Genomic DNA, 25,084 nt, shown 5'->3' on the forward strand with positions numbered 1-25,084 from the left:
AAGCTAACCCGTGTGTGAGAGCAAGAGAACAATAATTTTAAAAGTAATGCACTTTTCACGTGCATAGTATTACCTCCCCGGGAATTTAAAACGCATAATTTATTCGAAAAGAAAACAAAATGCGGTGTGCCAAGGAGAGTTTTCCCCTTTTCTAATTTTCTGAATAACGCAGTATGTTTTCATTAGATGCTATCAATCTAGAACTATGTTGATAAAAATTACAAGTGAAATATAACGATATCATCACAGTCCCTGGAAAACGAATAAAACAGTTTCTAACTCACGGAGAACTCGGTGTATCCTCGCTAAACGCAAACTGCTTGACGTTACGAGTTGTTCTAATAAATTACGCGTATTGACGTTTCAAGACATTAAGGAAACGGCTGTTCGTTGGATGAAATATTTCGGTCTACCGCCACAGGTTTGCCTACGATGTTATTGATACCACCGGCAGTGCAGCTGTAGTTCCCCGGGTGTCTGGTAATTTATTGCCGATACCTTCTGCGTATTTTGCATTTTTCTAACATCCAGCATAACGATATGGAAATTGAAAAAAGCAACAATATTTCAAAGCGAGTGCGGAAGCCAGAAAAAGAAGAAAAAAAATGAAATCATCACCATGAAAGTGTCTAGGATTGTATCGTTCAAGTATCGCGAGGATAATGAAATATTTAAAATAAAAATGCAATCGCAGCATCAAGCTCTTAGCTCCTCGTCGTCTAGTTGTAACGTATATATGCGACGATCGGAATATATCCTTCTAATCCTCGTAGTACGAAAGAAACGTAAGGACTCACTTGGTGCGAGAGGCGTCGGGTAGGTCGCGTGATAGACGACACGCTGTGGATTCGAATGATTGTAGCCCGCCATTTCCGTGGCGCTCGTCAGAGCGACCGCTTCTTGGATCTTACCGATCGTGGCCGATCGTCATCGTCCTTGAACGTACGCGTAGCGCGATCGTTTTTGTGCTCTCGCAGGCATCCCCAGGCTCCTCGTGAATTTGGACGAGTGTGCGGCTGATATGGCGACTCGACAATGGTCGGTGTTCGCGATTCTAGATCGTGACAAGCTACGGCGGCACTCTTTTTGTCAGGAGAGCTTGCTGCCGGGTTCTAGGATGGAAACACGACTCGCTTGACGTTGTCCTCTACGTGAGGCTCGTGCACGTGGGTGGTGATTCCCCTTAGAACGGCAGGACATATCCCCCAAAGAATCGTGTACGCGAGCCAGGTTGTCCGTTTCAAATAATCCCTATCCTCGGTTCGAAAGTCAATTTAATTTCAGCCCGCTGATCGAAAAGAAATCAAGAGTCACAGAGAGACAATATTATTCACAACGAACGTCGCAGACTTTACTCGACGCGACGTACTCGGATTAATGGACGACACACGTGGAGGCGAACGCGTGGAAATGACACCGCGATAAAGATTTGAATCTTCGCCTTCTTCTCTTTGCTAATATAACTCTTAATTTTGTCTCTCCTTCTCTGTTTGTTTTAAATACTTCTTCGTACTAGTATAAAAACCTGGAGCCCCATTGTATTCTATACTCGCGAATAACCCGGAACAATTCTTTCACAAACCTTCTTTTCTTTCTCTCCTTTTTCGTCCACCCTATCTCCTAGTTAGTTAGTTCTCTGTACCTCTTCGACCTTGCTTCCTTCTTCCTGCTAGAGTCCTCGCCTCTCAAATCAAACACACACTCGTCTCGTTCTCGTTCTTTCTCCAACTCTCCTTCCTCTTTCTTTTTTCTGTTGTGCGTTCCAGGAGCTCTTATTCTTCTTATATCCTAAGTTACAACACTGAACCTGTCCCTATCGGAGGGACAAAATAATGTAAGGGTCACACAGTACAGAGAGAACTTAAAAAGAGATTCGCCCGCAGCTGACGCGTTTTACGATCGCCTTTACCGCGTTCAATCCTTTGCTTCCTCCGTCGTTTCTCTTCCTTGCTTCCCTTTCGTCCTTCCTTCCTTCCTTCCTTCCTTCCTTTCCTTCCGCCCTTCTTTCCTCTCTATCACTCTTTCTATCTTTCTCGCACGCGCGCCTTTCTCCTGCCGATACCACCAGTGGTAGAGCTTCAGAAAATAGGCCTTCCTTCTATCTCCCTTTCTTTACTCCCTCGCTTATCCTCGCGTGTCCTCTCTCCTATTTCTTCTCCTTTTATCCTTTCTCTCTTTTTTGCGTTATAGGCTTCGTAACGATTCGCTTAGGGGCTGGAAATAGTTACTTTGTCGCTTGCGTTCCGCGTTCGCTTTGTTTGTTCTTTTGTTTTTACAGAGGTCTAAGAAATTTCTTTTTTAGAGTAGGTAAAGAGACTTTTAGGAGACGTGTGTATTTCGTGTTATTTAGTGTTATTTACAAATATGTATGTTTTTGTTTTGTTAATAAAATAGGTTCAAATTAGTCTTTGGCCCCGCGTGTCTGCTCCCGAGCGGCGGGAGCCGCAGAGTGAGCCAACCCGCGACTCTCGACCTCCGTCCATCGCCCCTCTTCTCGTCCTTCCACGACTGTCCCCTACCCCTTTCCTATTCCGCCATTTCATAGCATTCATTCCCCACCATCGAGACCAGTCCGACTATCCAGCCCCAGCCACAGCCCCTGTTCACCGAATCCCTTTTCCTTCTATCTACCTCGACCCCTCTTCAACCACCTCTCTTCAGCTGCACCTTCAATATCCAACCTCCCCACTTTACTCACATTGCCACTACCCCACTTACTTCACCCCACTATGTCACCCCCACCGCCGAACAGCCGCCCTCTTCTACGTGTTCCTGGTCGGCAAGGTGTGGGTGCACACCGAGCCAATTCCACGGAGAACTCGCCGATGCTACCCTCTGGAAAACTCCGGCGGAGTTGTAAATTAAGGATTACCGAGAATGCAAATTAATGCCTAAGCGTACATTTCTCTACCTACTCCTACTGTTCTCGACGCAGGATCATCCTGCACGCTGGAAACACAGAGTGTTGCTCCGTGTCGAGCCATGATAATCGATTGTTATCCAACCTCCTGCGGCATTTACAACGCCATGCAGGATAATTCCTATATGAGCGTTTAACGACTCCCTTTTCGTTCGTGCTTTTCCAGATCGTGCAAGCTTTTTCCCTCGTAGGATTTACACGGCTTTGGCTTTTGCCTCGGGAACGCTCGAGAACCGCTCGCGGTGCAAGCTATCCCGGGATAGGGTGAAAAAGAAAAGAATGGACGGATACTCGCGGCTGCGAGAAGCAACTTTCCTATTTTCCTGCGTGTCTTTTTGTTTCTCTCGTTTCCTTCCTTTTTTCTTTTTAATTAGCCGAGCCAGTTTAACTAGGACAAGCGAGGAAACGTTTCGCCCGAATTCGACGATAAATCGGCTTTACGCCGTGGAAATCAAGAAGCGAGGGAAAAGAAGGAAAGGGAGGGATAAAAAAAAAAGAAAGAAAAAGAAAAGAGGATAGTGCACGCTGTTTCCAGCGTGGTCTGCGAGAAATAGGCTAGGACAGAAGGGGCAGGACTTTAAAAATGCAAAATTGCAGTGATTCAGCATTTATCGAACACCTGACATTCTACCCACTGCCAATGGGGAAGTTTCCTCGAGGTGCCATCAATATTTGCGCTCGACGTAGGAACTTCCAAGCGAAGGCAAAAAGAGAGAAAAAAGTATGGTTCCCAATCGAACGTGTTACCAGTTAACAAATCGAGAACAGTTGAAAATGAAAAAAGAGAAATGTAAAAGAACGAACCCCCGGCAGAGGGAAAAAAAGAAGGGAGGAGAAAAATGTTGAGCAGATTTGCCCGTTTGGGCACATACAGACGCAGCTCCCTAATCTCTCCTCGTCCCCCTTTACCAACCCCCTAAACCATATTCCACTCACAACCTACGACTCGTCGTAGGTTATAGCCGACTGCCTTCGCGCCTACACACGTATTTTCCACACGTACAATGACAGCCGTACCTTTGCAGAGACTTGCAAGCTAGGCTATATAGAGCTATAAGCAGGGCATGACACAGCATACATCGGATTCTCGCAGAAAGTTCGCGTCGAATTTTAATGGAAGTGCTGCCATCTCCTAGTGACCCCTGCAAGTGGGCTTCCTATAGATATCGGCGAGAAAAAAGACAAAAAAAATGAAAGAAGGGGCGAAAAGAGAGCAGAAGAGAGCAGACGGGGAAGGCTTGAAATCACTCGGGCGTCGGGCCCCAGTCCCTCTATCGCGAATCTGATTAATGGATGGATTCATGGGCACGAATTTATATGGATTTAAGCGGCACTTTCACGCGCACAACTGCCCCCAAACTGTGTACGTGTGAATTTACGTTTATAACCCGTTAGATCTGAATTAGGCTGTTGGAAACGTGTATGGTCTGTTTACACAGATACACGTGTGGAGCATGTGCAGTGGAGCACCGGACGGCTGGCACTCGGAACTCGCTGGAGTCGTACATTTTCTCGCATAAGCTCGTAATTTATCCAGAAACTGGTAATTGAGCGGATCTCGTAACGAGGGACATAACGAAATGAAATAACTCTGCGATATCTGTGGACAGCTTCATCCTCGACCAACCCCTTTGTTCGCGGTGTCGACTTATAAACAGACGTGTTTATTATTTTACGATAAATCCACAGGCTTACGTTTTTCGTCCTCGATAACGATGTCATTCTGTTAACGGGATGAAAACGTTCTCCCTTTCGTCACATTCTTCTTTCTTTCCACCTACTACCGAATGTTTCGTCACGCGATGAAACAATCCGGCGTGGATCTACACGTGCTCGAACTTTCGACCTATGTGTCTACGTGTCTGTATCACGTAGCGAGGAATAATGGGAAAGCAGGAGATCAAAGGAAATAGAAACCGTGGCTTATTTTTAGAGAAGCACGAGGCCAAAAGTGGAACGCATAAGGTGCATGATTGCCGAGCTTGCGACCAACGTATGGCCAGGGATGATCGCTATTGTCTCCTACAGCTGGACCGCCAACTAATTTTTGGTATCGCGCCGAGTTTACTCGTATGCTCCATAATTTCTGACTAGCCATCGAAATGGAACGTTACACATAACTGTATTCGTTTACGACAGATTTATCGTTTTGGCTATAGAAGAACGTGGAATAACCGCCGCTTTGAGAATTGCATTCACATTCCGATAGAGAAGGTGCTCTTCACGGAGAGGGAGCACACGGACAACAGTTATAAATCATCGAGTTTCCTAATAGCTTTCAGTAAAATAAATAAAAATAATTAAATCTGTTAGAAATCCACGGCATGGAGGTAACATTGCGAGGATCAATATATCGCACGAATTTTAAATTGCACGTCATTTAGGTCAGCACGCAAAGCTGAAAGGGCTAATAACCCAAAGGTCTCCTCGTGTGTTAAATGCGATATAAATAGAGCTGTCGCCCGCTCATCCCCCCGTCGCTGTGTGTAACGACCTTAAAGAATGAAAAAGTAATTTGATTTAAAAAGCATAATGCACCCCTATTATGAGTTTTTTCGCCAACGCTAAATTACCAAAATTCGATTAAAACAATTTCAGAAAATATACAACCGAGGGCACGTTTCATTCCATAATCGATACAACCGATCGGCCACAAAAATCTCGATGCAAGTTGCACGAAGGCAAAAACGTTCCTGAAAACAATCAAAGAACAGGGCGAAATAAGAAGATCGCAGAAAAGGAAAAGTTTGGATTTCCCGGAAGGAAGCAACCAAGAATACAAATGGAAACGAAGGAATAAGTTGAAAGATCAAGGTAACAATCGCGGAAAAAGAGAGCAGAGTCGGGGGAAAATAAAAAAAAAATAGCAACGGAAGAAATTAGAAAAGAGGGTAGAAAAGAAAGAGAAAGGGGGTTCGGTCTCGTAGATTTCACAAGCGCAAACGGGGCAGGCGCGAGACGATCAATTACGTAACCCGATAAAAGTAGGTCACGTGTCAAAGTGCGGAGCCATCCCCAAGGTGTCCAACTTTTTGGTATAAGCTCGTAAATTACCAGTCAGCTAGCTGCTGCTACCCCCACGGCTTTAAATAGAACGTTGGCAGAGGCTCCTGTCCAACTATCTCTCCCTTTCCCCTCTCTTTCACCGACTGTGTTCCTCTCCCTCGGTCATCCTTCAATTCCATGCTTTCTCTTTTTCACTTCGCCTTACAGGCTCCCCTTCGTCCCTCGTGGCCTTTATCCCTCTTGTTCCTTTATCACGTAGATCGCCTCTCCGTTTCGTCGAACACGAGGCAAAGTTAGCCGGACACGTAAGTCGCCGGTCGTTAGTCGGCGACGACGATAGCTCTTCGAGCCACCAAGAGAAGGAAACAAGAGAAACGAGAGAAAGGTTGGGAGAATGAGAGTCTTTGAGAATGAGTGAGAGAGAGAGGGGGGGAGTGAGATAGAAGAGAGAAAGGGAGGGAGGGAAAAAGACAGAGGAGAAAGGAGAGGGAAAAAGAAAATTCCTGTGTACCTATTCCAGTGCGGGCCAAACAGAGATGGACAGAGAATAGAACGAGAACGTCTCTTTATGTGTGCAAGTATTCCCGTGCAGACCAGGCGAAGTGAAAGAGGGAAAGAGAGAGCGAAAAAGAGAGAGAGAGAGAGAGAGCGTGACGGCAGGAAAGCTAAGACAATCAATAAGATCGCCGGGTCCGAAGGAGCTCGTGCTCGGATTCGTCGAGTTGCTTCGGTACTTCTTGCCAGGGACCACGAGACTCGCGTTTAACAACTAAGTCGTAGCCTATAGTCGTTAAACGCAACGTCCCGAATTAGGATCCCCTCGAGAAAATGAACGAGGAAGGAACGAAGACGGACAGCATGAGAAACAGCAAGGCAAAAAGGAAAACACGTAGGAAGACTAAAGGTAGCGGGAGGATAGAGAATTGGAAAGGTCACCAGCGGGATTTCGTAGAAGAAAAGACGAATAGAAAAGATAGACGAGAGACAGACAGATGGAAAAGAAGGATTGGTACCTACACCTCGAGGGGTCGATACCTACTCCAGTCAGCAGGAATCGGATAGGTCAGGATAGTCGAGGATAGGCTAGAAGAGACGTTGATATAAGGCATATATGTGTACAGGAGAGCCAACCAGCAACGCCTTGTTCGGGGGATGCATTCCGGCGTTTGCACGAGGATAGTAATTTCTAGATACGAACCACTAAATTTCGACGATCAGACGTCGTCTACCAACAGAGAAATTACGATCCGAGATCCTCGCGATTGCTTGGCTAGTTCGACCTTCGAACACAGGAACGAAATCCCGGGGAAAATCGATAAAGGGGGAAGAAATAGTGGAAAGACCTTTTGCTCGAGGGAACAAAAATCGTAAGGTCGCCCTACCCCTACGTAAATGAAGCAAAAGTATGGAGAGGTGACAGAATCGCCGCTCTGGCGGATATTACCGGAACTACGAATTATCCCCAGCGGAGTTTACCCGCGAGAGTGCAGTTCTTTCGGGGGGGTTGTTTCAATGGAGGGTGGCAAACTCAAGTTCTACAATGTTCACACTGGACTGTGACACCAGTCGATAAGGAAGACAGCCTGTTTAGCAATGGTTTCCGGGAAGGAGATAGAATTCCTCCTCCTAACAGAAATTGCATATAGTTGTTGCTTCGGGAAGACGATTAAAATCATAGGTATAGAGCTGGCTGATTGGACTTAATGCGATCACCTAAAGGTCTTATTTAAAATTCAAGCTTATATACCGCTTATTATACAACAGAATGTGTTCGATAAGTTAGCGTAAGGCAAACAGTGGACACGTATGGAAGTCTGAATCTACTTTGCAGACGTAACTCGTCGATAGCCACTTTCGCTCGATAAAAAATTTCAAGGAAACTTACGCCTAAGCCACTTAGAAGAAAGTTTATGCCAGAGTCTAAAACTATAATGAAGCCGCGATTACATGGAAACTCGCGTCGATATCGACTTTCATGGAACTGTTTCTATTTATTTCTCATTTATCTGGTTCTCTTTTCGCGTCGAAGGCGAAAGAACGCTTTGTTTTATATTGGATATTTTAGAAAAAAGATCGCGACAACGGTATATATGCGCGACGTTGAAACGTTTCAAAAAAGCATCGAATCGTGAAATTCCAGCGAGTCGAGAAGAGGGTGGTTTCAAGATCGAAACGGTCGTCCTACTTTCAGTAAAAGCATTATACAGACCTACATACATGCGTGGATTCGAAGCAAAACATTTTTTCAACCACCCTATCCACCACGCCGGCACCGTATAACTAGAAAATGAAAATAGCTCCTCGTATATTTCATCGAGCCATCTAAACCTCTCTGATATTTTTCGCACCAGAAATATTTAAATTATTTCCCCTTACAGGCTCGTAGCATGTTACCCGCGTTTTCCAACAATTTATATCCTGTTTATAGTTATCGTCTGTTACTAATCAGCCTGCTGACTCATGCACAAATACGCATCATGGAAAATGTTTCGAGACGAATTGAACACGAGTACGTATATTTCTGTCACGCTACGTGTACATACTGTATTTCAACGACTGTGTGTAACTGGGACTGCATATGCATACCGCGTGCATATATTCAATTCTGGAAACGTGGAACAAGCAAGTCACTTCAGGGAGCGATAAAAAGGGGCAGCTTTTGACGACGAAAGAATGGAACACGTGACGTCGAAGTTCAGGATGAAAAAAAGAGAAGAGAAGAGAAGAGGAAGAAGGAGAGAGAAGAAAAATTATACGACCGTGATAGCGCGGCTCTCGTAAGCCGGATAAAAAAAAAAGTTTCAAAGAGGTCTCGGAAATGGATCTTTTTTTCTCAAAAGTTTAACCAGATTCCTGCTCCGAGTAACTCAACCTTGGCGTAATAAAAACAGCAAGATCTTTGGTCTAAACTCCGCTTGAAATACGACCGAATCGCGAAATGAAAAAAAACACAACATAACTTTCAATGTAATTAAATATCGTTTTATTTCGGCGAGCGCGCGAGATATTTTCAGACCTGACAAGTAGTTAAATATATGCATACAATTCGTTAGAGAACGATATACAAACACTTAACACGCTCCACCCCCCATTGTGATGTTAAAAATTCATTAAGACGAGCTTCGAGTAATTGTTTCTCCTCTGTCGTAGAAGTTAATATAAACTATGTATAATTCATGCGGGCTTAAATAGTTTTGATTCCCGGCGAAATTTGATCGATGAGCTTCGTTTAAAATTTAAATGCGGGTCTTAAAGGGGAAGAATTAAAGAGCCCGCTCGTCCTATGAAGCTCGATGGTGTTCTGCACAAAATGCAGAATATTTTTCACCGTAACGTGTTCTCTTCGTTTATTGAAACGAGACGAGTAACCAAAGGAAGGCTGAAATAATAAAGCGGTTCGTGGAAAAAATAGAGGCTCGCACGCATCAAACGACGCATTCTTGGTACACAATGCTATTTTATAACGTTAACGTAATACATCTAACATTGTACTTCGTGTTCTGAAATGCATCAAACTTTCGCTTTGTTTTATCTCTTTAATTAATCTACCAATACATAAAGCGAGGCACATCGTCACGAGATCTCCAATTTGCTAGAAAACTTTTATTAGAGTGCTTTATCGTGTTGCGAAAAGCTGTGCCACGCTGGTAACATTCTTTTAGGCCATAGCATTTCCTAATATCGGCAAAGAGAGCGGAAAAGAGTCGCGAACAGTCGTTCAAAGGATAATAAAACAAAAAATTATCGTTTCGCGAATACGTGCCTCCATTTATCGAACTTGTTCCCTTGCACAAAGAAACGGTTCGTTGAATGGAAACACTGTGCGTTCTATTTTCTCTCGAATCAACGCACTTTCGCCCGACTATTGCACGTCGATCGACTATAACCAAAATCGCGATTACCTCGTAGCCTTTTCCATCAATCGACGAATAAAACGATTGATGGCACGAGCACCGTTCCAATAGCAAGCAGGAACATAAAGCCATAACTTCATAAACGTTTGTCATCGAGTGGAAACTGACGATCGTAACAGCATAGAATAGTAGCGATGAAATCGTTTCCTCTTTCAGTGCATAAACAGCAAAGTAAATTATTACCTTCTAAGAAGTATGGCCGATAGGGGAATAAATAATTCACGGGAGGATCGGCTGGTCTGTCAAAGGTAAAAGGAAGTAATGGCGGAAGTACTTACCGGAGATGGGATCCGCGCCATCGAGTTTCCTGTCTAAGGAGACGTTCTCGTGAGCAGCTTCCTTGCTCGTCCTTGGACGACATCCAGAGTTCGATTCACCAGTACCGATCCCTTCTTGGCTCTTGTGATCATTCCTAAGATGATCGTTTCTCTCGTTCGCTTTGGAACCTCCGCTACCAACCACGACCTTTGTCGATGCTTTGCTACCGATTGCCCCGGAATTTCCATTCAGGTTCCCGTTAATGTTGATGTTGTTACCGTTCGCGGATGAATGATTGTCAGCCTGGTGAAAAATGTTCGATGTCTTCTGTGGAAGCTTGTTGTTACATCGCAAGAACTTTTCTAGTCATCACAATAAAACATTTACAAACCAACATATACTCGATGCAATAAAAAAAAAAAAAAAGAAAGGAGGAACAAAATCCAGCTAATTCTAATACAGCTACGTGAGAAGAAATCGGCTTAGTTGCTTCGAGATTTCCGGTACAAGTTCCTATATACCTAGGTGAGGAACATTACCCGACAGGAAAATCCAAGTTGACTCGGTCCAACTATAAAACGAATTAATCGACTCACCGTGGTGGTCATGCAGGTCGAGGAGGATGAGCGCACGACGACGATACGATTCTGATTGTGATCATTGGAGGCAATCGTGGACACAGCAGCGTGATTGGCGAGCCCATGGGTCTCGTGAGCGTTATTGGATCCAGCATTGGAATTGGTGTTACTAGTAGCAACGTTACTACCGAGGGAAGTTTGTCTGATCACCAGAACACTGCCAGCCGGCTCCAATACCACTACTTGCCTCATCCTCACCGTCCTCTTTTAAGTCTTTCTTGCTGTTACTGACGAAGAAGGAGAACGTGCACAGGTTGCACGAAAGCTTCCTCGAAAGCGATCCTCCTTCTTCGGCTGATCCAAGTATCCGACGGGAAATGCGTTCTCCAGCCTCCACCCCTAGGTTCTTAAAGCTCCAGCGCGATTGCTACCACCTGCTCCTCCTGTACACACGTACACCAAGATACTCGATATTAAAGCTGTCGTCTTAAAGGATGATCCTACCTTCCATCCTATTCCATGTCACGGCCTTCTCACTCCCTTATGAACGTGTCATTCGAGCGTGCACCACCGTGGCTTCTTTCGCAAGGCAAATCGATGAGATTATTTCGCTAGCCGCCTCTATCTACCTTTGACGATCGCTTTTCACGCGCCGTTTTACTAAAGTATGAGTAGTAACGCTTAACGCGAGTACCAACGCTCGATTTTAAATCCCTTGCCTTCGACGACTTGTAAACAGACGATGTTACGAACTCCAAGATTTCCATGTGGATTTCCCTATCTACTCTATCTTTTCAGATGAACATTTCAAAATGCTTCTACGTATTGGAAATAGATTATGCTAATGTCAAAACTCTTACGTCGACGATTATTTTGTATTTCATCGATCAAAATGTACCAACGGTGGAGAATAGTAAAAATGCTGAGAGTAGGAAATATATTAATGGCCAGTTATCACGGCGGATTTCGTGGACTCGTGATAGATTGCTTGCAAAAATAAGAAATGAATATACACGAGCTCAAAGATTTGAAACCGTTCCAAATAACATCGCGATATTAAGTTCTTGGATCGGAAGCACGCGAGGGTGTTGCGTGTATCCAAAATCACGTCTGGAGAAACTGTATCTTCCGAAATTCGTCTTCCTTTATACGAAGAATTTCATTTCTTTCGTTTATCGGATCGTGACCGATTCATTTACTGCTATTCCGTTCTACATTCTTGAATAATCATACGACCAGGTATAGATCTATACGGATCCGTGTAAGTACCGACAATTCTATTTTTTTACGACTTCATAGCTAGCTGGCTTTGCAAAGTTGATTCTAGTTGGCAGCCATTATCGTACGTACGATTCTTGGCAGCCATTATCATAGATTTAGCCAGTAAAATTGAGTCAAAGTCTTCCGAAAAACGAATTCCATCATAGAGATGAGAGACTTGAAATTATTTGAATAGGGGTAGAAACGTTGCCAGTTTTTTGATGAAATCCGAAACACAACATCCTCCAACTGATTGCCTTTCTTCCATAGCTATTCGTGTATTCCGACTAGAATTAAATATCGAGTTCCAATTTTTAACAAATCTTTCAAATTCAAATTTAAATTTTTAATAGTCCTTTCGGTTGATATATTCGATTCACATGCGAATTTTCAAATTTGCGACAATTTTTCCCAATTTTTCAAGTATACAAGCGTCCAAAGGTTTTCGCTCGAGCTCATCGAACTTTGAATTTTCCACAAATTTTCCTGTATGATCGTATATTTTTTTAACATCGCAAATACGACCATGTAAATAAAAATGACAGCTATGTTAATGTCCTACGATTAAAAGCACGCGACTTCGCCTGTTTAGCATTGCACGACTGTGACAACATGTTCGAGTGTCCTACATTTGTAGATTCACCGATCGATAGTGAGCTTTGTGTGTTTCGTATTCTAACCCGAACATCCCCTAATAACAGCGATTAGCTCGAACATACTTCCGATTGTTTCGTCGAGGGATAGTCGATAAGAAGTTTCGAAATCTCTGTGCACTTCCTGTCGATGGAACATCGGTCCCCTTAAACGAGAATCCAGGGAAAAAGACGATAATTCACAAAGGAGCCCCATCTACTCGGAATTTCGTCATCCTCCACGCCCTTTCAGCTCGTCCTCATCCCCTGGTATACTTTGACTTTGCCACTCGCCTCGACGACAGTTACTCTCCCTTTGACGAAAACAAACTTAATTTCCGGCCTGCAGTAACATTCGCGAAAATCGATTTCCACGTTCGAATCGTAGCTAAACGCTTCTACAATTCCACGATACTTTGTACGTTACTTAGATCCGTGGAATTAAGGTGGAATCGAACGAGAATTAACTATAGACGGTAATCATCGGTTCGCGAGCTAAACTATGTACGAAACAATGCGAGATCCGATCGTACTCTCAGCGAAATTTCCCTTCTCACTCGAAAGTCCATAACGACTAAGTACTCGAGAGAAGAGACTTGTCTACTCGGAATTTCATCATTCTCCACGCCCTTCCGACCTCTTATCCTCCCTCCAAGCTTGCTCACTCTCTATCTTTACTGCACTTCAGAGTTTGGGATTCACCTTGAAGACAGTTACCCTCTCGCCTTCCGCTTTGAGAGCAGAGACCTAATTCTCCAACGCATTTCAACCCTCATAAAATACGATATCACGGGAGAACGTTACTACTACGTATAACGTACGTTCAAGTTATTGCTCCTTGATTAGATGACACGAGATTTTCTATTCACGATGTATATTAGTAAAATATCGCTCTCGTAACTTGTACGATGAAAGGAATTGTCAGTGAATATGGAAAGTTATGACGGAAAGCAGAGTAACGACGCAAACTCGCTTATCCTGCTGTTTGTTTGGTCGCAAATTAGCCAATTTAATGGCTGATCAAGCGCCAATAACCCCCTAACAAAAGACGTTCCAATCTTCTACGACAGGCACGTGGCTCACAAAGGAATACAATGTACATGGAATTTCGTCATGGCTTCTCGATCGTTCAACCATTCTCCACGCCCTTCCGGCCTGTTACGCCCTTCTCCTCTAAACCTCTTTGCCCTCTTAATACCTCACTCACTCGCTTTAACTCTACGATTCACCTTGAAGCCAACCACCCTTCCTTTGAGACGCAATGACCCACTTTCCTTCTCCCCATGAATCGAGAAATTCAAGGCATGAATTTTGAAAAAAGGCGGCTGCGATACCTTGTAACCGGTTTTACGAGCACTTCTCCGGATATCGCTACAACTTCTGAATAACATATGAAATCGGCAACGATACCTGTTTCCTAGCTGATCTACAACGAATTGAGAATTCTGCACATTGCGTTGTACGATGGTAGGACTCTTCGATTTCAAGTTGAAAGCTTGGACGCGATACAGTGCGAAAACCGACGGAGGCCTTGAATCGATGAAACAATGTTCGTGTGAGAATCCTTTTTTTTTTTTTTTCTTATGACGTACGTGTCTTAAATGGACATGGTTTCGAGGCAGTCATCGGAAAGCTTTAATTAGCCAGGTTATGCAACGCTATTTACGAGTCCAGCTAAACAAGATATATTTTCGCACGCAAATGTGGCGTTACAAACACCTGAAACACTTTTGTAGTATGCGCGGAATGCCGATCAATTGCACGTGTCGCGTGTCAGTTAATATAACAGCTGACGAGTTTGTGTATCGAGAGCACGGCTAACAAACTGAACAGGATAATTTTCGTGAAATTGCCGAGTGCGTTACGAGCGCACCGCCGTTACACAGGTGGCACCGTAAGGTATAAAAAGCCGTGATCGAGTTAGAGCTTCATGGAATCTCGTACGTACATACGTGGAAATCGGCGACGCTTATTTTTCTACGTGGAAAACCAATCAGCTTGCAGGCGGTACGCGAAATTACCAACAAAGTGCGTTTCTTTGCTTTCGGGATGCGTCGTTCGGTTTTATATTCCTTCTTTTATTTATTTATACCACCTTCGAGAGTAACCGACCTAGTTCTCCATCCACATGAACACACAACCTACAGAACGCAACTGAATTTTGGAAAAGGACTCTGTGGCCCATCTGTTTCTACAAAGAATTCTATTCTCGGTTGCCTTCAATATATATGGTATACTTTTCTGCGAATCTACCTAAAGTATAAGAAAGTTACAGGCTGATTACAAAAATTGTATCAATGAAACGATCGCTATAAATAAATTAAATTTAAATTTCAAAAAAAAAAACCGAAAAATTCGGAATTTCCTTTGTACACGATCGTCGAGCGAATCGGTTTTTCTTTATCACGGTAATCAGAAATTTTCTCTACATAACGCAATTAAAAATATGCATCGTTAAATTAGTGCTCTGGGTACACGTTGATTCAGCTCGTTAAAGGCAACGCAATTTACGTATATTAGTTCCGTGCAAGCAAGGTAACGTTAGTGGTGCAAAAACGCTCGCTGTTTTTGCGGTGTTTTCCTAAACAAGCAGCATCTCTAGACAAAGTTCATGCAAAAGAGCGAAGCATTTTAGTCGGTGCAAGTTTGTTTGCTTCAAGTTTGCCATGATGCTCTGCCACACATTTCAGTTTGTCCAACATTAATATCCTGTACAAATGCATACAACATCGCGACCATCTCTGACGCTTTTCAGTCCAAAAATTTATTACTAAAGGCTACAACTTCCTAAATGTGTTACTCCGTAATTACAGGCTGATTTGCCAAACAACTACTTTCTCGTCGTAAATTTTCGCGCATCACTCGATCTCGTCTATACAATACGTCGTCTCAATAATCGTCATACGATAAGCAAACGGGTGATTCTACGTGAACAGAAAATAAATTGAATATATAGAACGACGTTCTTTCATACGTCACTGTTTCTCCGATAAAGCTAAATTTGGAAACTTAATTTAGTATATGGGAATGTAGCTAATTACCGACTATCTACGAGCAGATAACAAGTAGAAGGTTATTCTACGTGTAAAAATAAAGAAAAATGTGAGATAATATTTTCCTATTTAAAATTTGATTAAACATAGAAAAAGTAGAGTTTAAATACATTTTAATTAAGAATTTTTCTGGCACACGTGTACTTGAAATTTTCAAGCTTCATTTTCTCAGAAGACACGCTCTGAACAAATTTCATTCTACATTTTCAACTCGTTTTCACAGTAGAATAACTTCCTGCCGATTACTCACCTCTGTTCAGTTCGAAATTGCTCTAGTTCCTCCGATATAGTTGACAAATTTTCAAACTCGATTTTCTCGAAAACGAAACGTCACGCCAAATAGTTCGTCGTACATTTTCCACTTGTTCCTTCACGTACGATCGATCCCTCGCTGATTGCTAAGACACTTTGTATAAAACTGCACGCAGCACCAACACGAATCACAGTTTAGATTTTAAACTTGACAAGAACAAGAGGAAATAGAAGGCAAGAGATCCAAAAGTACGATAACAGACATATGCACGTATCCTTCGAGAAGAATTCGTAGAAACAGAATTCCCTTTTTCAAAGTTGACGATAACTTCGGCGAGTAATATTTTCAAGAGCAAGGTGAATCGTTCACCGGCTCGACCTCGTCTGGCTGAGAGATAGGAAGGCGGCGAGACAGCCAGTTGAGAAAGTGAAGGAAGTCGTGCCGAATCATGTACAGATTGTCAACAAGTACACACGTTGAAAATCGTGCCGACAACGTAAATGGTAGTTGGGAAAATTGATCGAGTTAGTTGGACATTACCCGTACCAAGTGTATTGTGAACGACAGTAAATAAAAGTCCGCAGAAAGTCTCCAAGTGCAACTTTTGGGAAGAAAATGTCAAGATTACGAGCAACGACAAATATGTTTGCGTCGAAAATAGGAATTTTCAAAGATTCATCGATATGACCTAGAAATAAATCTCTTCGATGCTTCGTGGTTTTTATCCAAAAAGATTGAGATTGCTATCCTCTACATATTATCGTTCACAGGTATTTAGGACACGTGATGCAATTCGGTCAAAAGGTTGAAATTTTTCGTATATTTTCCGAATTACGAGATGATAATAAGAGTAGATTTCTCCGTTGTTAATTCTACATTGCGATCAAATATTCTGTTAAATGGAAACTGAAACAGGAAATATGCGTGTATCAGTCATTCCGTAACGAATGACCAAGACTTCATAAAATCTCCACGTTCTGCAAACACACGTTATAATCGCTCTAACATCCCGTGTCTCTTAAAACAAATGTCGCGGCAAGATCAATTGTCAATTGTCATACACCTTCGTTGCTAATTGAGTTTACAAGTGCAACCATACAACGATAGTAACGTTAATTGGTCATTCATAACGTTGTAATGGTACATTAACGATGATCGTATTAAGAGTGAAAATCGTGCGGAAAGCCAGCGATTATGGGGGAACGAGAAAACGCGAATGACCTCGCACGTTTCTATTTAACACAACGCAAAAATAGATCGACCTTTTCCAACAACATCATTTCCCACAATTTACTATTAACGTATTTAATCACGTTACATCGTTTGTGATGACCTTTTTGTGCAAATCATTGCCCCGTGCACCGAGAAAATAGCCCGAACGCTATTTATATTCGATATATGCCAAACGTTTTCATGTCATTTCGATAAAATAAACGTTATTGCGAATCGAAACAAACAGAAAGCGCGTGCTGAAAAGGCATCTACTTCGATGGGACGAAGCAGATGCGTTTCTATATACGCCATTCACAATGTTCCAATGTGTCTTTCTCGCCACGAAAGGCGTCAGGATACAGTATACCATATATGTTGCACAATGACGTAGGAAATGATAACGGATATGCGCGTTTCCGTATCGAGCGATACAAAAGTTGCATTAATGTTTCTTAACGAAAAGAAAATAGAGAAGAGATCATTATTTTTTATATTCTACGACGACTGTATAGCGATTAGAATATACATAACATTAATTCATCCTCTGATTATTCTGCTTCAACGGCACGTGATTAGCAACGCATCTATCCTTGTCATTGATCCAACATACGTGCACGGTAGAGTCGTGGATTTTAGCGATAATATCAAACAACCTGGCTATCCGGATATAAAAAGGTACACAATCGAGAAAAGCTATGTTATCGAAAACCTAGCGTTCCCTGACCGATATAAATGATTATGTTGGTGGCCAAGAGATAAAGATAATTCAGGATAAAATTGTTTCGGCATGTGGTTAAATGGAATGTTAATCTTTACTGGTCTTTGAACTATTCCGTACTCTTTACACGTCACATAGCTACCTTGCTTATCAAGCCAATTGTTCCTGATATATCTCTGAAGCAATTAAACTAGCACACTTAAAGCCAGAGAACACATAGTGAATTTTTAGACTAGAACGTAAATAAAATGGTATTTCATTATCACCGTATGAAAGACCTTGGGCATAAAACCAGTTGACAAACATTCGTGATATACAAACAGAAAATGACGTCACACAGCCGATTTATCTCTCGTAAATTAAGAAAATAACGCCACGTAACGTGCAAAACGCTAACTCTAAGAACGATCAAATCTGATATTCCTTTAGACGCTACGCCGACCTAATTTCATTAAACAAAAGATATTGATACCTGGGAGAACACTAAAAATATAATACGCTTTGTCTGGAACTGCAAAAAAGAAAGGAAACTCGAGCACAAAACCAAGGCGAGCTACGATAGCTCGTTATAGCAACTATCGACCAATTATCGATCATCAAATAATGGGATATGGCGTTGAAGATTACAGAAATCTATTGGTACATCGGTTCAAATATACTACTCAGAGGCGAAAGTGTATTTCCCACGCCATAGCTCGATTGGATTTATCGATTTAATCAGGTCTAATCCCGCTGATGATTGAAGTGAGTCTGAGCGTGAAACTTTGTGTCTTTAACATACTACACAACAGGTATCCCCCGTATGTGAATGCACCGACAGTTCTATTATTATCGTTGCACGTGCCGCTCTATCGGCAGATAACCACTATATACGTTCGATAGTCGCTTCATACATAATGGACTATCACATTTATTTACTTTTTAATGCTACACATGTGTAGCCAACACTCGTCGTAATTTATATGAGGGTAGTACGCGTCCAGGTGTTATGTAGTCACGCTGTATAATCTTGGTATTGTGTACAATTTCTAAGCGTCCCACACAGTGCCCGACGTGATACCGGTTATGTGTTAGACTCAACAAGTCCAAAGAAGTCTGTGTCTACTTTTACTTGCATTACCCGTGCCAACGAATCCTATATATATCTTATATATATGCTATATATATCCTATATGTATATATATATATATATACATATATGTACAATTGTGTGCATATATATATATACAATTGTTGTTATCTAAAATATAGGGAAAAAAGGAATATAAATAGTATCATTAAGCAATATAAATACCGAATGACTCAGTCAAGTAAACAGTTAGTTATTTACAATAATTTAGAGACTGATTCAACATCGAATACAAATACTCAAATAAGTCACGAAACAGGTGTACGCCTAACATACTATATATTCTCCAGCTATATATACCATACAAAGGAAAACAACAATACTCGAACGATTCATTATGGAAAATAGTAACGAAATCGTGACGTTAGGTATGATAGATAAATGTGAATACCGATAGTTTTCGCTTTCCCTTTAGAATATTTAGTCGTTCCTTTATCGCACGATGTGTGCATCAAGCACAAGGTTTCCTTAAACAGAAGATTACAACTTGGCTTCTAAGTATACTTTGAATCGACCAGGTTTTCACCTCTAAGGCACCACTGTCTGTTTTGTCTTTTAATAGCCTCCGCTCAAATTTAAAATTTCAATCGTCCCACTGGACGAATATCGATTATCGTTCCCGATGTAGCGCGATAAGATGAATGATATGGTGATGACGAAAAAAACAGTCAAGTAGTAAGAGACTTTGTTGGTTTAATAATTAACGATTCGACGCAAAATAAAGCCATAAAGGTGACTCGTATCCGTTACGATAAAATTGTAGCTGGTAGAACCACAAGTGGCAGGAAACACATATAACAACGTTCTTGATAACAGCTGATTACGATGAGCTCGCCCAGATACAATGGTCCTCGTTTAATGAAACCACGTTGTACGCTAACATTTCGATATATGACGGATTATTGTACGCTTCCTTACATTTCCCGCCAAGAATGATAATTCGATAACGTCCGATTTTTGATTTCATCAAACTGTCATCACAGAAACAAACACCGTACTACCGAATAATCTAACCGATACTTTGAAAACTTATACGTTTCGTATAGCCATGAATACACACACCAATCACATTTATTCCTTTGAAATAACCCGGGAGCCGACAACTTGAGAAACAACACGTGCCGGTATATAACGAAAATTATAAAATTCTCAATACCTTCGTTTATGCCAGAGCTGCAGGTTTACGGTATGTACTAAAAATAGCGGTACCCATAAAACTGCTCGGTGAGAATCGCCACGAGACCTCGAAGACGTGGCGTATACAATACACGACCACGGTGTAACCTAAACATTGGTAAACTGATCAGGATTCGAAGAATTTTGTTTCCACCGAAATTCACCGAGGTGGAAACTAATCACGGGTGGAAAAACTATCAGTCACGTTCGGGAAATACTTTTCTAAGGCTCGACATTACGGTACGAGGACAGCATACAAAATCAACGTAGATCGGCTCACGGAATATATATCGTGTCGCTTAGCGCGAATATATATCTATTTGATCGAGCAAAAGATACATTGTATAAAATACTTACAATATCTGTGCTCCGTGTGACAGAAGGCCCGTAACCCGTATCGAGAGGGTTCATCTTGAGACGATTGTTTACGCGGCGCCAACACTTAGAGCAATGAGGTATCACCACTTTACCACCGATTCATAATCGTGCATTACTCTTATACACGAATCTCTCGATGTATCGTTGATTTTCACGCATGAAATCGTGTGATCACGCGTGCCTGCGCTCGCGGTCGATCCTTGGAATCCATGACAGGTACGAGCACGGGTATGGCTGCGAGCCGCATGCGCCAAAGCACAAGTTATCACGCTCTACTACCAAGGCAAGCGGGTAACATATAGATGAGAAACTCCGCTTTAAATTTAAATTTCTACTACCAAGTCGCCACACCGATTCAATTGTATTCACTCGAAACCTTAATTAATCGAACAGATTAAAACTAATTAGGACACGTCCCTTCGCTTCTTTCTCCTTTCTCCGTTGGCGTTCGTGACAGCTTTCAATTTGTTGTGTGTCAAATCAATTACTCGATCGATTACGAAAAAAATGGAGTTTTAGATTAACAAAAGATTCACGAGAATTATTAAATCTTTCATTTTCTATGTTGATTATTACGTACCTGGTTTTATCGTTAAGACGTAAGATAAAATTGTGATGACGTTTTAGTTTTTATTCATAAGTAATAAATAACTTGTATAATTTCAACTTCCGGTATATTTGTGCATACAAATTCATGTAATTATAAATTTTCTATTCAAAAGTTGGATTTAATACAGCGATTGTTTAACAAAAATAATTGTATAAGAAATGTTTATTTAATTGAAGAATTTAATTAATTAAATTATAAAATATATATGAAATAACAATACATTTGATTGATTTCAAATTTGAACGACTACACTTGCGTGATTTGACTCTATTTGCAATTTGAATTATATACGTTAGTTCGTCTTGCCGTGAAATCCCGCGAACATTATTGTGCGATTGGTAGTGAAATTCGTGTGAAAAAAGAAGCTGAAATTTGGGATAACATCGCAATTCTTGGTCTCGTTGCTGCAGAAATAACTACGAATGGTAAGTTTATATAATTATCATAAATTATTACAAAAGTCTTAAAGTAAATCAAAGAGAAAGTAACGGAGAAAATATTAGCTCAATACTCAATTACAAGTGTATAACTGATTTCGAAATAAATTTATGATCATTTTATCGGTCATGATGAAGATAAGAATTTTATCCAAAAATAAAAAATCATATGCGTTTTGTATTATTACTACCGTAAAAAAGATGTAGAGAAGATTCAAATTTAAAAATAGCAATTATAACTGCCCTTTCGCGGCCATATTGCATTTTCATTCTGTCGTTACATTCGAAAATTATATAAACAATATAAAATTAATATGAACAATATAGAAAGGTACTTTTTAATTAACAATATAGAAATAAACTATTTAACGTTTAACGTTATTTTAAAAAATTACGACATAACATAACATTTTAAATTACATACATACTTTATTATGCATATGAATTTTAACATAGAGAGACAAAATTATTCCTTTACAATGAATCGAGATATTCTCTATTCATTTTCATAAATGACAACAAATATGTTCAATAATCTAGACTTTATTGAGCGCATTTTAAATATCATTCACGGTGTTTAGCAATTATTTTAAATTTTCTCGTTGTTACGATACCAAAGAGGTCATGAATTTTTATTTTATAAAAAAGAATAAAAAATGTCGTTAACGTAACGTATAATGAAGTATGATATAATACATGTATGTTCAAGATTAAAATCTAATCCGACGCATGAAATTACATAAATATTAACTTTCACAAAAGTTGGAATTTCGCTAAAAATCAGATAGAATAAAATTGTTATAGAAAAAGGTTCTTAAAAAGAACTCACATGCCACAGTAAAATATAACACGCGAAAGAAATTAGATTATAAAACACATTGGCACAAAGATCTTCCCCTCTTGGTATCTATCCATTTATACGTTTAACCATTTATACGTTTAACCATTCGTCAGTTAATCTAAGTATTTCAAACAACTATTTAAATATGCGCCGTAAAGTGATAATTTTGAGAAAATCGTATTTATGCCTTGAGGTTACTCATTTACAATAATGCGATGAAACGTCATTAACATCGTGTCTCGTATAGACCACTTCGGCCTATGTATCTCACCCATTTTATAACATCATGATCGGAATAGTTCAATTTGGATTCAAATACTTTCAAGTACCGAACTTTGAATCCAGAGGGCGCAAATGGTACTTCGAAATTCATCGATATAGGCGGCCGGGTCCACCTCTTTTTTGTATCAGTTTCAAGCAAATCGATTTCCGCTGATAGCTGAGTTTCTTTCATACCGGCCATACGTTTAATTTTCCATACAATAGCATTTTCGGATGCTTTATACTTTGCTTTTCCTTTCAAGCAAATCAATTGTACTCCAGCTGTATTCAGAGGAGTAGGTACTCGAACTTCGATCTTTTGTCCCAACAAAGATGGTTTAAAGTTTGACTTTAGTACTGCTTTCACTTCCATCTTTGTACGCCCCACTTCACGCACTAATGGAATTACGCGAAAAGGCAATGATATATCTTTGGTGGTGCGATATCTGCAAGATATCACCAACAATTATTAAGATTATTAGTTTTACATTCATAATGTTTCCCTGAAGGATTTTTACCTCATCAACTCAAATTCTCCATCAGGAGGTATGAAACTGATAGCATGTTCTGTCTCAAATTTACTAAGCTTGACACACTGATGAAATTGGCAGTCATCGATTACAACAACAGGTTTCCCAGATCTAGCACCTGTAGGATCATCTCCACCTCCTCCCAAACCGCTTCCACCTTTCATACCTTTAGCCTCCATAACAATCTTATCATTGATTCCAAACTTGCATTCTGGCATTCCAGACAAATAAGATTTCATCACAACCTGTTACGGTAGAAATGTTAGATTAATAAGTTTTCCGAAACCTCAGTTATTCCCTTATTTTATCCCTTGAATAATAACCTTCCCAGCAACATGTGCACTTAGCACTTGCCCTTGAGGGCTCATTAAGAGATTCACATATTCAAGGACATCAAGGAATAATTCATTACGTCTGTACTTGATACCCTCTCTTCTCCATCCAATCTGACCAGTTACTTGGGAGGTTATTTGAGCCTGTTCTTCCTTTGTTGCAGATTTTACTCCTTGTTGAGTAATGAATGTTTTTAAGACTCCAGTATCACAATTCTGTGGATACCCAAAATCCAAGATTTCTAGACAATAAATTTAATTATACTTTAAAAACAAAATATTTTTACTTATGGAAATATCTTTATATGACATATTAAGGTACTAACCATCCAAAAGCTCATAGATTAGCACAAAGTTGTTCTTGATATTCTCCTCAGAAATCTTACCAAAATATGATTGCATAACATCGATAATTTTTAATAAGAACTCAAAAACCATTGCAGCATTAACATTTTGTTTAGTAACAGCAGCCAGCCAAATATTAGCACGTTTTATATGAAAGAATGATGTTCTGGCAATATTGGTAACAGGGGAGCGTACTTGTTGCCTAGCATGGATAACATTGACACGAAATGCATCAACTGCATTTCGTCCAATGTCATCTCTATATACTCTGGAGATAAGTACCTCTCCCTTATGATTGTAGACAAATAAACCCCCTATCATTTTGACAGAGGGTACCTTTTATTATTCCAATTACAATCAATCTATAAACACATAATATTAATTTATTACCATACAAAATTTTGGATTTATCAAAATATATTTGTAAATGTTATATACTTTCTAAGATAAAATGTATCTAATATTTAATATAATACAATAATATCAAATTCAACACTTTTTTAATTACGACCTTAAAATGTTTAATTTTAGGAATTTATATATAATGACGAAAATCTGTTGTAACATAAATATATCACGTATTAAAAAACATTGTAAGACGTTCAAAAGAATTAAAAATCAATGAATGCAAGTAGTGACATGAAAATTTTTTTGGGACAATACTGTATTAATTCAATTCAAATACTATAGAGACTAGCTTTGAAGAAAATGAGAGGAGCAATTTATCTAAAAATTAACGTAAACTTCTTACATCAAGTAAAAGATAACGCCCCTTTTCTTAAATGACATTTGAGGTTCTCTAATATGTCTTGTAAATGGTTAGTATTATTGATCGGAAATGAACGGCCTATATCGTAAGCACTATCATTATCGAAAATTCTCCGAAAATTATAAAATGCAAATATCCATAAATATAAGTTTCAGAATTGTAAAAGATCACTTACACATGACTCTTAATGCGATTAATAAAAATAAGAGACTAATTTGTATCAGCCTCCGAAACGTACAGTAACAGTACCAACCTACTGATACAAGTGCAAACTATCAAATGACGAAAGCAACACCCACTTCTTTATACTACGTATCCCAAAGACATACTATTACGATAAGTTAAGTTTAAAATAACAATAGATCAGTATAATATACAGCAATATGTTGTACCAAAATTTAGATTTATCTATCCATCATTATGATTGCAAATATCTTAATTATAAGTTTATAGGGCAAGTAGGGTTGTTGTA

At 40.2% G+C, this 25,084-nt stretch overlaps 2 protein-coding genes across 8 annotated transcripts in view; both read right to left on the reverse strand.

The window, feature by feature from the left end:
• The window catches only part of LOC100647819 (calmodulin-binding transcription activator 2), a 40,437-nt gene extending 19,707 nt beyond the window's left edge, over nucleotides 1-20,730 (reverse strand). For 4 of the 6 annotated variants that reach the window (XM_048411383.1, XM_048411381.1, XM_003400252.4 and 1 more), the window contains exons 1-3: nucleotides 20,467-20,730; nucleotides 10,695-11,119; nucleotides 10,119-10,401 (exon numbers count right to left, since the gene is read on the reverse strand). In XM_048411383.1, the coding sequence (XP_048267340.1) occupies nucleotides 10,119-10,401; nucleotides 10,695-10,928 (517 nt within the window). In that variant the 5' untranslated portion in view covers nucleotides 10,929-11,119; nucleotides 20,467-20,730. Of the gene's footprint in view, nucleotides 1-797; nucleotides 2,485-10,118; nucleotides 10,402-10,694; nucleotides 11,120-20,089; nucleotides 20,218-20,466 lie in introns of those variants that run through there. The other 2 variants (XM_048411380.1, XM_012315698.3) reach the window with 2 other exon arrangements.
• Nucleotides 20,731-21,938: 1,208 nt separating this feature from the next.
• Nucleotides 21,939-24,939, reverse strand: LOC100647704 (AP-2 complex subunit mu). 2 transcript variants are annotated; one of them, XM_003400251.4, is made up of 5 exons: nucleotides 24,788-24,939; nucleotides 23,825-24,205; nucleotides 23,490-23,740; nucleotides 23,155-23,411; nucleotides 21,939-23,082 (listed from the first exon to the last, which is right to left on the reverse strand). In XM_003400251.4, exons 2-5 carry the CDS (start codon nucleotides 24,162-24,164, stop codon nucleotides 22,602-22,604), a joined length of 1,329 nt encoding a protein of 442 aa, XP_003400299.1. In that variant the 5' UTR covers nucleotides 24,165-24,205; nucleotides 24,788-24,939; the 3' UTR covers nucleotides 21,939-22,601. The 2 variants fall into 2 exon arrangements, with proteins under 2 accessions (XP_003400299.1, XP_012171080.1); XM_012315690.3 differs by lacking the exon at nucleotides 24,788-24,939 and adding an exon at nucleotides 24,595-24,761.
• Nucleotides 24,940-25,084: the final 145 nt, after the last annotated feature.

This window comes from Bombus terrestris, chromosome 13, assembly GCF_910591885.1.
Source record: "Bombus terrestris chromosome 13, iyBomTerr1.2, whole genome shotgun sequence".
Classification (NCBI taxonomy): Eukaryota; Metazoa; Arthropoda; class Insecta; order Hymenoptera; family Apidae; genus Bombus; species Bombus terrestris.

Coding starts and splice junctions, on each gene's coding strand:
- LOC100647704 (XM_003400251.4), bottom strand. CDS start 24,164: ATGATAGGGGGTTTATTTGTCTACAATCATAAGGGAGAGGTACTTATC. Junction 23,741..23,824: donor AATCTATGAGCTTTTGGATG/GTTAGTACCTTA, acceptor TTTATTGTCTAG/AAATCTTGGATTTTGGGTAT. Junction 23,412..23,489: donor GTGCACATGTTGCTGGGAAG/GTTATTATTCAA, acceptor CTACCGTAACAG/GTTGTGATGAAATCTTATTT.